General features: G+C 39.4%; 1 protein-coding gene across 1 annotated transcript in view; it reads left to right on the top strand.

The window, feature by feature from the left end:
* The first annotated feature begins 1,777 nt into the window (after positions 1–1,777).
* The window catches only part of LOC144642724 (uncharacterized), a 15,945-nt gene continuing 951 nt past the window's right edge, over positions 1,778–16,771 (top strand). Inside the window, exons 1-7 of the mRNA XM_078501771.1 lie at positions 1,778–1,928; positions 4,854–5,161; positions 8,657–8,906; positions 14,041–14,350; positions 14,918–15,033; positions 15,384–15,567; positions 16,528–16,771. The exon at positions 16,528–16,771 is cut by the window's right edge and continues 951 nt beyond it. Coding sequence (XP_078357897.1) covers positions 4,854–5,161; positions 8,657–8,906; positions 14,041–14,350; positions 14,918–15,033; positions 15,384–15,567; positions 16,528–16,592 — 1,233 coding nt within the window. The 5' untranslated portion in view covers positions 1,778–1,928 and the 3' untranslated portion in view covers positions 16,593–16,771. The remainder of the gene's footprint in view (positions 1,929–4,853; positions 5,162–8,656; positions 8,907–14,040; positions 14,351–14,917; positions 15,034–15,383; positions 15,568–16,527) is intronic.

Here is a 16,771-nt window from a genome sequence, read left to right as displayed (position 1 = left end):
GTCTTTGGGCTCTCGAATTTTTGAAGTTTGTGGTTGTGATTGAAATGGTTGGTTGGCTCTGGTTGAGGGCAACCTGACATACATGTAAGTCATCGACCATGCAAACGTTTTAGGAGCGCACAGCGAAACATTTTCTGACACTTACAAATAACTTCCATAGCGCTATTTCTTCATATTTTCTCCGTGATCGAAAGCAGGTTTGCCTCATCTCGCCATTTATACAGTTGCTCAAAGGCGGTAAGGTTTTCAGGCATTGTTTCGTCTTCGCTTGCACGACACAGTAAATATTAAACTTTACTTGGCATAAACACTTAAAAACTCATGGAATCGTAACGAATAGAACACAGTAAATTACCTAATTGGAGCAAACAGAACAATGTCATATATTATTAACGCAGTTGCTAAAGGGAATAATTTTCAAAATTGCATTCCTTTCGTAACGTCTTATCATGACACGATGGTTATATTCGACATATTTTTTTATTTTTACAATAATTTTCTTATGTGGTTTATGTGAACTCAAGCATGTATGCTATCCGAAATCAGCAGTAAAGTAAATAAAATAAACAACCAAATGAAACAATTAAACCTTGCCTTAAATGACTCAACCCCACCACCAACACCTTGCAAGAATAGCGAGTGGTACACAAACAATATCGTTTATATCAAGAAGTTATGCTCAAAAATTACCTATTGTCATAGTTACTAACTATGCCATTGATAACATTAGTCAGTCGGAGCTAACAGCAGAAATTAATTTACATACTCGAAGCCAGGCAACGGAATAAGATATTTTCTTTGCAAGGTCGATGTGATGCAGGTTGTCTACAAGGTAAATTTAAAGCCCGCTTACAAAAGCCGTGGCTTTGGAAGAAGACATTGCATAACTGACGTGCTTATGTTTCGTTTCGCTAGCAAATTGTTGTACTAACTAACACTTGCCACATTTGCAAAATAGCTATAACTAAACTGCCTTTTAAGGCAATAAAACAGTTGACGCTAAGAATGTTGTAGGCAAGAATGTGACCACCGAGATAACCGAGGTAACGCAACAGTGGTGAAAACACTTCACCTGAATATAAAATAAGCTTGAATTAAAACGCAGAACCCAAAGTGTATAAATGAATCACTTTATATTACGTTATAGTTAGCGGACTTCCCGTTGCCACATGTTACATTAGATTTACGAAATGTCATGACGTACCTTGCAGGAGGATAGTAGCAGCGAATGTCCAGAATGTCGTGATCTTGGCACAAGAACTGATCTACAAAGTTAAGTCAGTGGGAGCTTTTCAAAAATAACATTCCACGAATACACTGTGTTCTATTGTTAAAACGTTTACCAGATGAATGACTCACAGTCAATCAAACGTAGCTCTCTAAGAGGAGATCAAGTGTATAAAAATGCATCATGAGACAAAAGTAATTTCCTCCGGCAATATTTAAACCCCCTGTAACAATGCCCCCTTTTTGCTTCATTTCTTATGAGCAACGTTAGTAATTTAATCACTTTTAGTGCTTCAAGCATAACTTTTCATGCTTAATGTGAATATTGGGCCCGTTGTAGCCTCCCATGCAGTCGTTCTTAGGGAACACGATCGCCTCTAAGAACGACTGCGTGGGAGGCTAGGCCCGTTGGTGACAGAATTCTTTGGAGGCGTTCGTCTGCTTAGACTGTACCTCATAAACACAAAGTTTCAAAAAAACCGTAAATCGTCCAAGCCCTCTTCACCTGGCCGTGAGGACACTGGAGACGAGTCACGAAGTGCGAGTCACGAAATCGAAATCGATGACATTTTCATCAGGTGTACAACAATTTTCTAGTTATTTTAGTGACTATTTTAGACGCATTGCCTGTTTACAGAACACAGGTTTGCATCGAAAGAGTATTCCCAAGCTTCCAGAGAATATAACTCTCATCTGCAACGGTAAGCTAAGGATCACTTCGATTATAACATTCCCAAAGTTTTGACTTTTAAAATGAGTGTGGTACTGGAGAACTTTTGTATTTTTAGTTATGGGGTACTGGCCTTTGAATGTCTCCAAACCTTCTGCCTAAAACTTAAGCCAAGGGGGTTGAAATGCATCAAAAAATCCTTACAGTATTCATAATATATTTTGCAAAACGTTGTAATCAATCGGGTCAAGGAACTCATCAATAACGAAACGAATTTGCCCGATGGTTGTCTGTTTCTTTAAGAATAATTCCTGAATTTTAGACTGTTTTTAATTTTCGCTGTTCATCGTACGATCGATCGATCGAGTGAGAACTGGGGAAAATTCGAAAATCGAATCCAAATTGAATATTTAAGGTGTATATGATATTCGTAGGTTTTTCAAAATCAAGAAAATGAAAACCGATGACCGCTAACGAGATTTGTTTCGCAAGCAGGAAGTGGTCAGAAAGTTGAACTGCGACTAAAATCAAACACTCCAACGATCGCTTACGATCGTCATTAACGATTTAAAAACCAACCTTGATTGGTAAAATGCTTACAGCCTGATCTATAAGATATAGAAGAGGTTTTATCGCCTTTCTTGGCGAACTTGTACGGTGACTCGGAGTTATTTACTCGGCAGTGTTTAGATGGTCACGCAAAGCACTTTGCTTCTTCATCTACTTTTCCCGGAAGCGATCTTTCAGGCATCAAAGATCAAAGAAGCGTCAGACAAACTCGTGTTCTTGTAGCTCATCACACAAGTATTGTTATATTAGCTAAATATCTACAGCCTACATCAGGTTTCAATTCCATTTTATAATCCCCCCCCCCCCCCCCTATTGATGAGATTTTCTGAAGGGGTTTTTTGAAGTCATTTCTGAGGGGGTAGCCCTGTCGGTGCTTTTAATCTTTCGAAAAGTTGTTTGGGAAAAGTTGTTTTTTTTTTTTTCGAAGGGAATTCAAAAATTGGATTATTTCTGAAGGGAGCCTTTATTATGTTAGCACTTTGATCTTTTTTTCTTAGGGGGTAAATTTTGACTTACCTCATCAATAAGGGGGGGGGGGTGTGGATATAAAATGGAATGGCCCAAAGTTTGGTGTGAAAATAGAGCACAATCAAATTCATTCGAACCCAGTCAAATTTAATCGATCTATTAAATCCATGAACTGGGTTCTGTTCTATTCTTTCCAGCAGGAGGGCGACCGAACATTTAACCATTTGTTATGTTTAATTGATGACATGACATTAAAAGTCATCCAACAAAACCGAACCATATCAAAAAACGTTTGTTCACCCCACCTCAAGCTTCCGTCACAAGTTTAGAGAGAAATGACAGGCTGTTTTGAATTCTATCAAACTCGGAGCTCAGACCAACATACTGTATACATATTACCCGCTATTCTGACAAGCTGAATTTAAGGGGGCGAAGGAAAAAGTAACTTGTGGATAAAAGTGATGTAGGGAGACAGTGATTAGGATATTTTAGGATGAAACTTGGTGCGTTTAGCATTTTAGGGATCAAATTTTCTCCTGTATTTGTTTTGAATCGGGTATTTATTACAAGTCTATAGGATCACAAAATTAATGTGAATTTTAATTTATCTCGTGAGTGCTGGTGTTTTGAAGAAGCTACAAGTTGCAATAGCTATGCAGTGTTTCTATACACTTGCCTCTTGATTTTGCAGTTCTTATTTTAAGAGGTTGACCAGGTATTGCTCATAAGGTTGTTAATTAAATTGCAGAGCATATGTTATTTTTATTGATCATACACTTGTCTTTCTATAAGAATATTGTTTGTTTTTTTTGTTTTTGGTCCAGGCTGAATATTCTAATTTTTCTGCCGATGTAAGACTGAAAATATTCTTGTGACATTTTCATTTGTGCTGTATACAGCTATTTTGAGAAAGGTTGTCGAAAAAAAAAAACATCAAAGTGCACGCGACAAGACCGAAAGGTGGTCTGGGTATTCACTGGAATTTTGCATATTGGCCTAGATCAGAGGAAATTTACAAGTTTGTATTTTTGCACGTGGAGAATTTGTTTTTCTTCTCAGGAGGCCTATATCTGTAGCTTTACTTTTACTGTCGCATGTCTTTGAGTGAGGAAAAAATCTTCTGAACTTCAGAGGGTCTAAACGTACCTTGTTTCTACATGTCTGAAAAGAAAGAAAACCTGAAAATTGCGCTTATTTTGTTGTTATATCTCATTAGTATTCAACACGTGCAGTAGCTCAATACGTCTACCCATACTACCTTTAGGGATTGGCTTGTGCAGTTTTGTGCTTTTTTCCGACAACGTTTCTCGAAATAGCTGTACACTACATATGTGATTTCGTTTAACTGTCATTAGCATCAAACATTTGGCTAGTTGTATATATTAATGTATTTACAAGATTTCTGATCAACACACAAATAAAATTATATTCTTTTCAAAATCTCAAAATAATTTCTTAAAATTTTGCAAATTTCAGCCTCGATATTCTTATAAAATGTATTCTTATAGAAAAAAAGAGTGTATATATTTTAATAGATATCAGATTGATGGTTTGCTTGCCCGTGAACTTCTGTTCTTGCATACAGAGTTTATGTGATGTTGGTAGTATAGAGCAGTTTTCAATTGAGTGTCGTAAAACCAAAACCAAAGTAATTACTCTGGCCAATCACAAAGGACACAGACAATCCAGTGAACCAATCAAAACTCGAAGCAAATACATGTAGCTGGCACGAAGCGCAGGAAAACGTGCGCGAGCGAGTTACGATTGGTTTTGGTTTTACTCCTGCTTGGCTGAGAAAGTGGCGCGAGATTTTTAACCCAATCACTAAGCGTACTAATGCAAAACCAAAGCAAACGCAATTTACTTTCGACACTCAAGTGAAAACCACTCTAACAGAGATATTTGATTTTCCTTTAAGATGCCGATTGAAAAAGTTCTTCGAGCCTTTGCAGAGGAAAATTTTGATGATCATCACTATTACCCAGTCTCACACGGTCAAACGTCAATGATAAAACCTCTTGCTCTTGTTGTAAAGAAACGGAGACCAATTTTCAGGCGACCATATGCTAAATCAGAATTCATTGTCACTGAAGTATTGGAGAATTATGTAGAGGAGAAAAAAAAACAAGAATTTACTAAGACCGTCAACAAGATCATTTCAAAGGAAGAGAACCCACTAGAGTTAGCGGAGGAAGAAGATGAGGCGGAAGCTATCGGAGCGTCAAGGTAACTGAGTTTTTGTAGCTGAGCTTCCTGTGGCGCGAAGGGCCGCAGAGCAGAGCCCCATTCCCATAGAAAATTAACAGACCCATGCTTTTGGTTTTTCATGGTCATCAAGCCTAGCGGCATGGCTCGCGGGCGCGGGCGACGACGAAGTTGCCCCAACATGGCGGCCCGGGGTGGGTACTTGACCTACGTTAAGGTATAGGGGTGCCGTTGGGGGTTTGAAATCCTGACCCTGTTTAGGACAATAAAAATCTTAAATTCCTACCCTGTGTAAGACAGCACCCCCTTTTTTAAGACCCTATTAAGGACATAGGACAACATCAACAATCATTTATGCTTTATTGTGATTGCGATCTTTGACGCATTGAAATGCGAGAACACTGACCCCACCAAATAAAATAATGCTTTTTATTGAAGCGAAAGCGAAAACAATGTCTTGCAGCCATACCCTGTCTAGGACAGCTTCAGGCCCTGTTTTAATAGGACAGTGCAGAGGAGCTTGAAATTATATACCCTGTTCAGGGCTGAAGGAGTCAAAAACCATACCCTATCCAGCGGCACGTCCCCGTATAGGCCATATAGGGGAGTCCCCCCCCCCCCCTGGGCATGGCGGTCATACTCCAGAAATTGGTTTAAGGTTGTGGTTAATGCCAGCTTACATCTTTGATATTGGACATCCATGTCATGGTCAATTGACAGCTGTCAAAACAATTAACAAGGTATCCGTTGACCAGTATCACATGACCATATTGCGGGCTCACATACAGAACTCATTGAGGTTGAATGTTTTTTGAAGTTTACCACTGACCAAATAATGGTTTACATTGGATCGTGGGCTCAAGTGCTATATTTTTTCTGTTATTGGTCAGTAAATTGGGAGCTCTGCTTTTAGGCTTGGCTAAATCTATTTATAAATTTTATTTAATTTCATAGAGTTAGAAGTCAAGACAATTGTCTAAGGCGTACTGTTGAAGTTTTTTTTGACATGGCCGTCCCTCGATTAATCGTCGCCTTCGAATAATCACTTCGATTTGGTGAAAATAATAAACAATTATTGGATGAGGTTTTTCGGCTTCGGCTGATAACACTTACCTCGATCTTGATTATTCTGGATATCACAAAAACCGAATCTGATATTTGTTTTATTATGCATTGTTTTAAAGAAAATAACGACAAACGATTTCAACCCTTGCGCTAATACGTCTAATACCACCTGTGGACTTGACATTGCTCTTGGAAATCATGCATTGCGCGCGCAAACTACAGATTATTCACTAAATTAATCTGCTAGCAGATTAGTGAACAATCCGTGGGTTGCGCTGATTCCCAGAATTAACTGTACCTAGGCCCTTTGGCAATGAGAAGACAGATAGTGCCTACAATGTATAATATCGCTGCCTTTCGAATAATCGCCCCTTTTTGCTCAAAAAATAACTAATCGTCGTAGGCTATTTACGAGGAAACACGGTATTACAGACTTGTATTTATCATATGACCCGTACCGATGAAGAAATTCCCGTATGGGGGCCTCAATCTGACAGGGCCGGAAAAAGCCGTACGGCCCTACATGTACTAGAAAAGCGTACGGCCCCGCTACTGCCGCGAGATGGCGGCCATTTGATCCCACACCTTTGAATTCAAAATGAGCGATATTAAAGATTATTTTTAAAGCAAAGAATGTCCAGCATGTTTGAACTTTACTATTTAGAAATCAATGTAATTTCCGAGCGCTGAAATTTAGAACAAAACGTGTTAAAACTCCTGACAACAACAATAAAATCGAAATTAAAAGCTGTCAAAAAACTACATACTCGGACAAACGGGTATCCTGGTTTCTAAATAAAACCGTAGTCATGATAAACATTGAAGAAGAATAAGTAAACTAAATTTTTCTTTCCTGCTGTGTAATTTTTGATTCACACCAAAAAAAATGCGAGTACGTTTATGACTAACCTGATCCCCGAGGAGCATTTTACGTGCTATTTGGACGTCAACCGTAATGCAGAGCTCAACATCGTCGAGGAGTATCGACTGCAAGGACTAAGCAGCAGCAGCAGACGTTCACTCTCTCTTCCGCAAAGGTCTGTTTTGTGTCGTAAGGGCTGGGAAATGGGGAGGGGTGAAAAGTAAGCGCGCGGAGCCTGGAGAGAATCGAAACGAAAGCGCGCGGGGGACACGTGTTTTTCGCCTTCCCTCACTAAAGGAGCCTCTACGGAGGAGAGTAAGACGTTCATGAATTCTCCGTGGTAAGTCTGGTAAAGAAAACAACTTGAAGTCGAAGGCATGAACAAAGCGAAGCAAAATCCTTAACTTCCTGTATGACCCCTTTCCAAATCATGATATAACTTGGCTTCACATTAGAAGCTAAGTTAGTTTCAAGTAAGCACTCGACTCAAGCACACTTGAAAATCTCAAGTCGAACTCTACAAAACTTGGCTTCACACTTGATGACAAAGTATATAACTTGAGGTACAAGCCGTCAATCTCCTTCAGAATCGTGACAACGCTGCACGCATTCATTTGGCTTCCATTTCCTATTGGTCAAGTGCGTTCTCAAGTGTGGTGTAGACCATACTTGGCGGCGTACTTCGGCTTCTTTGAACTACGAAAGTTTCCGTGGTCACCAAGTAAAGTTCAAGTAAGTATGTTTTACCCCTTCACAAGTATAGTTTCATAGATCAAGACCTAACGTTGTTTTTAACATCCAAAATCCTTCTTGGTGGACAATTAATTTATCCTCTCGTTTAAACCAATGGTGAATTTTGGCTCAGCTGAAGAAACGTCGCTAGTAGTTGTTCAATCATGTTCAATTCAGACTTCGCTGAAACGAGCACGACTAGCCGAAACGTCGTGTAAATTTTTTGTTGTAGTTCTTCATAAACGTTTCCTTGGAAATTTCTGCTAACTGCAAACATGTACGATGAATTTGGCCAGAGTGAAATCTCCTGGAATGGAGCTAAAACTCGAAGATTTGGCACCGATTTGGTTGTAGTTTTGACAATTTTAACAGAAGTTTGAATACTTTGTACGCACCTCCCAGTTCAAATGCACTTTACTGGCTTCCAAAACAAATTACGAGCTAGCATTGGCTTTTCAAAATGCGTGCTAAACGTACTGCCGTGTCTTCATCCACGAAAAAAAAACATTAAAAAAATTCAGTGGTCATATGATAAAATGCTTATTGACTGAGTTAGGTCTTGCCGGACGGGAAAATATTTGGCTCTCGTTCAGGACGCATGGACCTCGCAACCTCGAGCCAAATATTTTCCCGTCCGGCCCTCCCACTCAGTCAATTTGTGAAATTCGACTTGAGATTTTCAAGTGCACTTCAGTCAAGCGCTTACTTGAAACTAACTTAGCTTCTAGTGTGAAGCCAAGTAATAAGTACATAGTCACCTCACCGAGTGCTAGGCTGGTACTTGATGCAATCCACTTTTCAAAGTTCGTGTTGTCGCTTTGCCAAATGCCTTTGTGTTTTTGTTTTCTTCAACATAGTCATGTATCCGTTAAATTGGAAGCTGCAAAAACTGTCAAGGTGAACGTCAAGGTTGACGATGAGCTTGGAGAGCTGGAACTCGGAAAACTAGATGAGGAGTACTTAAAAGACCCGGATCTTCGTGAAGTACTCGCCAAGACAGCTTTGGATGCAAACAGGATGGAAGGCCTTGAAGATCAGAAACTGCGTCTGATATATTCAGTGATTTATAGCGAACGATTTTTACTGAAAGGCAAGCGTCAACACGAGGTATTTATTTGGTGCATATTATTTGTATGTTAATACATGAATTAAGGAGGCTCACAACGGTTTCCAGTACTTTCCAGCTCTTATACTTTGATGGGTCAGTTCTACAAATCTTTACTTGTTGCTGGTACAATAATGAAATCAAACAAATGTCCAATCATAGCTGAACAAGGGGGAGTCATTTTCATGATGTCAACGGTTACCATAGCAACAGTTTAACCTGTCAAACTTAAGATATTCTCTGGAGCGGTGTCAGAGCCACCTTAATTTTTTGGAAATTTAAGGTGGCTCTGAAACCGCTCGGGAGAAATTTTTTAAACTTTGCAAAAAGTTGTGTCTTTACATGCTGATCGTTATTCAGTAATAAATCAAAGGTCTCTATGAGACTACGGCTATTTTGCTAAATTTATTGACATTCTGGAATCTGTGTCTGGAAGAACGCGACAAAACGATTATTTACTCGTGTTTAGCGTGAGTCACGCGATCAATTGTCATGAAATTAAGTGCCTTAGGTTAAATATTTGTGCCGCTTCATTGTGTGAAAGACTTGTACCAGTACAACTTTGAATTCTTAATCCTTTTAGGTTAAATATTAGCGCCGCTTTAGTGTGTGAAAGACTTGTACCAGTACAAATTTGCGTTCTTTATCGTTTTAAACTTCGTTGCCTTCGTGCGTTTTGAAATGTTCAGGCAAGCGGGAGGACAATCGTTAACCTTTAGTAATTTCGTTTCATTTTAAATTCGATTGTTCAATGTTCTCTTTCGTTCGTGTATTTTAATATGTTTAAGTTTGACGTTCTAAAAAACTGGATCCGTGTGATCGTAATAATTAAATTCATTTGGCCTTTTCGCTACGGCTCAACTCATACAGTTGATAAAAAAACAGGGTAAATTTGTAACGTTTATCAAGACTACAGCATCACCTGAAATCATGTGCACATCCAGTGCTCGAAATTAACTTTTACGTCTGGTCTTCCACAGGACGAGTAGGCTTAGAATTTACTCGTCCCAGGAGCAAAGCTACTGGTCACTCTTTACATATTTTCCCACGTGTAATGCAGTAAGTAATTTGCGCCAGCAGGTAAATACACGCCAAACCATGATCAAAATTAAACGCAAACAATATAATTTGTATTTTTTTAGTAATTAAGTATTACAACAATTTCTCTGTTACATGCACTGTAAGAGCTGCAACATATATGCATCATTTGGCCTCGTGTGACTTTAAGCAGTTTGAAAGTTATTTGTTCCGATCGTCAGGGAATATTGCGTGTTTTTTCCATTTGAAAATCCCCTGCAAAACTTGCAAAACATTTTGTTTTCTTTTCCATCAAACTGGAGCCATTTGTACCTTTCTTCCCACGATTCCCGAAACTTCCGTGTTCATTTGGTCTGATTTGGTCGGAGCTGCAGCAGGCATTGAAGGTGTTGTGTTGATTTCTTGATCTTGCTTTCCTCCAAAGAAAGAATGGAGAACTTGTTTTCGTTTGGACATTTCGACAAATTGTATTTTGAAAGAAAATATAGACGCGACCGAGATCTATCAAGTGGAGCAAACACGAAAAGCCGCCATATTGTTTCATTTTGAGTAGAACCCAGGCTTTTACCTGCCAAGAGAACGCCTAGCATTTTTTACTCGTCGTTTCGAAACATTCGTTTTCGGAAATTCTTCGTTTGCTTCGACACTTTTACTCAGTTTTAGTACGATACAAAAGCAAATATTTATCGAAGAACTGTAACTTTACTCGTCCAGAGGACTAGTGGCAAAAAAAAACTACTCGTTTTGGCCAATTTTTACTCGTTTTAGACGAGTGGACGACCGTTAAGTTCGAGCACTGACATCGGCCGCGGGTTGTTCGTGTTTAAGCGTAAGTGACATAATCCATTGATACGAAATTTAGTGCGACGCTTTTTATAGATCATCATCTTGATTTGGAAAATCTAATTTACATTTACTTTCTTCTTTAGATTTTCCAAATCAAGATGATGTCTAGTAATACTTTCTTGGCTTCGACGAGCAAAATCTATCAGAAATTTTAATAGATCGGCTTTCAGAAACACGTGCGTAGAGTTTTGTTTTGAGATGAGAAAGCGGAACCACACATTCTCAATTGGCTATGTCATGTATGATATGGGCTAGTCACGTTTCAAATTTGTTATACAACGTTTGTAAATGTGACAAGTCACGTTTTTTCTACGAGATCGCAAGTGTTGATCACCAAGCTTCCCCACTTTATCTTTCCACTTTGCTTGTAAACAAGCAAAATAGCAGATAAAAATGAGGGTCACGGGACTCGTTTTTGGGTTATAAGCGCGTAAAGGGAAAATTAAGGGTGTTTTTAACAGGTTATACCGTTGCAATGCATACCAGTGACGTCATAGAAATGCCTCCAACTTGTTCAGCGATGATTGGTAATTTGTTTGATATCATTGACCTATCAAAGTATAAGAGTTAAAAACCGTTGTGAGCCAGTATTTATTTATTATTATTTATTATTATTTGTGACCCTCCACGGGATTTGGGTCACTTTGGTGTTGGCACGCGCACGACACGCTCGCACGGTTTTAACACGACACGCTTAGCGTGTCACGAACCTCGATATGCGCATAACTAATAAGCAAAACAAAAGCTAACGTGCTCCGTGTCGGTTGCCTTTGTTCTTACCTGCTTGACACGGAAAAGCTTTGTTTTCTTGACACGGTACGATAGGCTTTGTTTCTTGACACGGTAGGAGTAAGCTTCCGTGTTGCTTGACACGGTACGAAAAGGGTTTGTTGCTTGACACGGTAGAAGTTAGCTTCCCGTGTTGCTTGTCACGTTTCGAGAAGGTTTTGTTTCTTGACACGGTACGAAAGGAATTTGTTCTTTGCACTTTACCTTTGACGAAATTAAATTCGAAATGCCGGTTGAAGTGATTATTTAAATTCCAGTCGATCCGATTTGCCCTGAGTGCGATGTGCAATGAACCCGCGGATTTAAGTGAATCTTAAGAGCTTGATATTCACTACAATTCCACTTCAATAGTAGCAAGGAGAAATAAGGTTGATCTGTTTTAAACGCCCTATTCGCCCATGACTTGAGGATATTTTTTTTCCTGAGACTGATGTTGTAGTTCTTTAGAACAACACTGCTGAAATGCGAGTTCGGGCGAGTGTTCATTTCAGAAACTCGATCGATCCTTGCAAGTCCTTAACTTTTCAATAATCGAGATTGCCGAGATAAGTTTTCTGTCAATTATTAACATGGCAAATTGAATAGCTACGAACGGTAGATAATAATTATGGCAGAGTAATCTTAGAGTATGTGTCGCTCAAACTACTAGATTTTACATCGGGTTTTTTCGCTCGTTTTTTTACGCGTGTAATCAAATATTTTGGGTATTGCTGTTTCTTTCGGCAGCTACTTGTTTTTAATAATTATTGTCGTGACAGCGTGTCAGATCAAACTAATAATGTTTAAAGTCTCAGAAGATATAGTTCGGCAGTATGAGAACGACATAGCCGAAGTTTTGGCAATTATTTTAACATCGGCCGAATTGATCGAGATCAACCGTCTGACGAGAAAGCGTGCTATGGTAGTCCCTGACTTTATATACTTCTCTCTTCGCACGTTAAACGTGTTATTTCTCATCCTTCGCACGGTAAGTGTGCGTTGACACGGTAATTCGCACGGTAAGCGTGTGTTTTTCGCTCGGTAAGCGTGTCTGTTTCGCACGGTAAGCGTGCTTTATTCGCACGATAGCTTTTGTTTTCGAGTACTGACACGGACGATTGTCTAGGCCTTTGTTTTTACCGTGTTCTAAAAAAACAAAATAAATTTTAATGAGAGATTAACTGGACACGGTTGTTCCGTGTTAAATGGTGTCTCCGTGCGAGCGTGTCGTGCGCGTGTCAACACCAAAGTGACCCAAATCCCGTGGAGGGTCACATTTTATAAGTATTTATTTATTATTTATTTATTTGTTTATTAATTGTATTTGTTCATCCGTTCAGGCATTTTCTTACGAGGGAGGAGTCGGAAGTCATTCGACATGGCAACTCCACCTCGTATGGGTATCAGTCTATTAATGTACAAAAAATATGAATAATTGTACCAAAGGAAAAAAGGTTGACGAAATTTATCGACACTTTTTAGAGGCCGTCTTTCTTAAAAACACCCACTCAAATTCGTGTCAAAAATAGTTTTGCCTGAAACTCAGGCAACTGAAAGACTTTACCAAGGCTAGAACTAAAAACATATTTGGTTTGATTTAAAATGACAGAAAATGATTTTCAGGCTGCGTTAGGAGCCATCAAATATTTTACCCCTTGGGGACCCGCCACAACGTCTGAAAAAAATAGAAAAGAAGGCATTTTTCGAGCCGCTGTCAAATATTTAATTCGCTTTGAACACCGACAATTTTTATATCAAATTGTTTATAAACATTTCTAGTTTTCTTAGAAAGTAGCAACTTTCCCCTCGATTTATCATTCAAATGCGAAATCAAGGATATAATGACCACTACTGATCGGCATCGAACGAACTCAAGGTTGAAAAATGGCCTTGATTTAGAAGCAAATATTTCAATTTCGGGACGTAGCTGATAACTCTACTCTACACAGTCGAAAAGTGTAGTCCTTTATCTGCTAATGCAAAATCACATGTACGTTTTCAGTATTTCAAAAGTTATGACCGTTTGTATCAGCACATGTGCGAGTAATGACGACAATATAAGTGGAAATGTTGTTTTTACTTGCACATGCGCTGATGAATACTTTCGTGGCTGGTCTGACACGCATGTTTCGTCTCCGCCAAGAGACTCATCAGAGACCTTTCGGTGAAGCTAACTCGTCGAACATCGCGTTCGAAGTCCCGCTAGCGTCGAAATGATGGTGCAATCTGGCCTTACATCGCGTAAGTATTCCCAATTGCGTAACGTGTAAATTGTTAATGAATACTTTCGTGGCTGGTCTGACACGCATGCTTCGTCTCCGCCAAGAGACTCATCAGAGACCTTTCGGTGATATATACCAGGAAATTATTTTTTTGACGCGAATTTGAGTGGGTGTTTTTAAGAAAGGCTTCAGAAACTTAAACTTCGCAGCCGTTTTGATGATCCCGATTTTGAAGTGATTGTACTTCATCCTTGTTTTGAAGATTGAAGTGGATGCAGGCATTAAGGCCGCTCTTCCAGAGATTGCCGAGCTCCTTTCAGAATTTGCTCAGTTGAAAGGGCAGTACAGAAAGAAAATCATTCCGCCAAAGGCAGCAACGAGAAACACAAGAGGCCCAGTTTTCTTTAAGTTTGTTCGTGTAGATTACGATAAAGAAAACGGGAGATTGAAACTTTCTGATGGAGAGTTTGCAGGGCGTCTTGTGAACGCGGAGGAGAGAGGCGGTGAGAAAGATAAAGCTGAGTATGCAGAGACTGTTTTTGGGATGGAGAAAGAGGACATTGACTTCTCAGGTGAGAATAGACCTTTTCACGGTTTCTGACGCCATCTTGGGCGGCAAGCCCGGCAAAATGTACAGTAATTGTATGTGAAATGTGAAGAATCTAATGCCGAATAGTTATTGGAAAATTCTAATTGATTCCGAAATATTTTTGAATTGCAAACTCAAGATACGGGGTAGAAGAGTTCATTGATCAAATTTGGGAAATGTAGTCTCGCAAGAAAAGCCGCGGGCAAGACACTTAACTCTCACAGTGCCTCTCTCCACCTAGGTGTATGAATGGGTAGCTGCAAAATAATGCTGGGGGTAACCTTACGATGGACTAGCATCCCATCTGGGGGCGGGGGGGGGGGGGGGGGGAGTAGAAATACTCCTAGTCGCGTAATACTACAATAACCGGGATAAGCTCCGGCGGTATGGGCTGAGACGCAGACAGACGCAGTGATCAAACAAACATTTAATAAAAACACCATCAACTTTGTTACAGAAAAAAAGGCGTGAATTATTTTGTAAAACTAGGGAGACTCTTCATAAAAAGTTCTTATTTTTTAATTATTATTGTTTATTTACTTTATGTTAGAACCCTTAACAGACGAGGATATTAAGAAACTTCTAAAGATCGTGGAGTCAGGCTTGGTGTCTGTAGAGAGCAGCAGAGAAAAACGTAAAGAGCGAGTGAAAAAGTATCTTAGCTGGGTAAGACAAGAATCTGTTATCAATAAACGTTTGAATAACTTAGGGGATAACAACGAGTATTTATACATAAAACAATAGGACTGGCATAAGGAAATACGACAGCAACGGCAACGAAAACGTCATCAGGATCAAACGAAAGACTAAACGAGCATTAAGAATGAAGAAAACATCATCGTGTGGCACCAAAACGTTGTCAATTTCGCGACCTGACCGCAAACGTTTTATTGGTCAAAAGTGTAATCAGACAAAACCGTTGAGGTTTTAAAAGTAAAGCTACGCGTTAAATTCGTCACGCTTCAAGGATGAACGCAAATAGTAGTAACATGCATTTCTTTCTTACAACTTTACAGTTTGAAGAAGCACTGATGAAAGAGCAGCAGAAGATATCCGTTGATGAACCTCTCACTGATGAAGATTGCGAGTTTCTTCGAACCATTTGCTGTCCAGCTCTCCCCAGTCAGTCCATTGTGGATCTGTCCCCCTTTGACGCAGAAAAGATTCAGGGATACGCCATAGTTCTTAAACAAATTGATGGTAAGGAACTTGATCTCATTGTGTCTAAATGCTTTATAATTGTTAGTTCTTGAGGATTTTTTACAGTGAAAGGTAAGGGAATATTACGCGCGAGGTCTTACTTACGGAAATTGCAGCCAAATCCTTCAGATGCTTTCTAGAAATACCGTATTTACTCGAATAACCGCCGCCCCCGAATAACCGCCGCCCTCGAATAAGCGCCGCATTTGGGACAAAAAAGTTGAGATTTTTTTCTTAGGCTGCTTCGCTCGCCCCACTCCTTCTTGCTTCGCGCTCGCGCTCGCTTCACGACCCCCTCTTTCTTTTGCGTTCTTTTGCGTTGAAAAATAGAGTGAACAGTCCAGAGAAATTATCTGGGGTAAACACACCCTTCAATTGACTTGTCACATAACATTTTCGTTGCAGTAATATAATAAAGATGGTAAATTTTAAGCTCGGTAATAAATGATGAAGATGAAGTGTTCAACATGACACGAGCATGGGACAAAGAAAAATTCTGAGTCCCCGACGGGAATCGAACCCATGGCCTCCCAGATACCGGTTGGGCGCTCTAACCAACTGAGCTACGAGAGACTCGTTGTGAGCTGGGCCATTTTACTAGGTTGATAAGTGACACGCGTCCTGCATACTGCTTGGATCAGCAATGTCGAATTCATCAAGTTTGTAGTAATATAATAAAGATGGTAAATTTTAAGCTCGGTAATAAATAATGAAGATGAAGTGTTCAACATGACACGAGCATTGGACAAAGAAAATCAAGTTTTAGAATCAAGTTCTTTTTTTTTTCAGCGATTGTGGTAACGCAACAACGCATTATTAATGTGTGACCTTAGGGTGTTACAGTAGGTGACGTTTCGTTGAATTTGCAACGGCACTGCAAAATTACAAGAACATGCATTTTGTTATGTTTATTTTTTCTTATTATATTATTAACTATTAATAAATTGTGTAAATTTTCAGATTTGTCGGATGAGCATTGGGCTGAAATTGAGAAAGCGTGGGCTCAGCCAGGACAGAACAAATAAGTGGAGAAGCGGACTTTAAGATGCACTATTGATAAGCCGAAGACACTTTAAAAAGTGTTTTACGCGAATTTGAAATTTGAAGCTGTGCTGTAAGCACGCTTCTGCGAGAAAAAACAAAAAAAACAAAAAAACAATGTTTTAGTTAGAAATTTTGTTGTATAACGCAAGCTGTTGGTTGG

The sequence above is a fragment of the Oculina patagonica genome, chromosome 2, assembly GCF_052425735.1.
Source record: "Oculina patagonica isolate OP01 chromosome 2, crgOcupat, whole genome shotgun sequence".
In the NCBI taxonomy this organism is placed as follows: Eukaryota; Metazoa; Cnidaria; class Anthozoa; order Scleractinia; family Oculinidae; genus Oculina; species Oculina patagonica.
The sequence above is the reverse complement of the archived record's forward strand: the minus strand, read 5'-3'. Positions and strand labels throughout refer to the sequence as shown.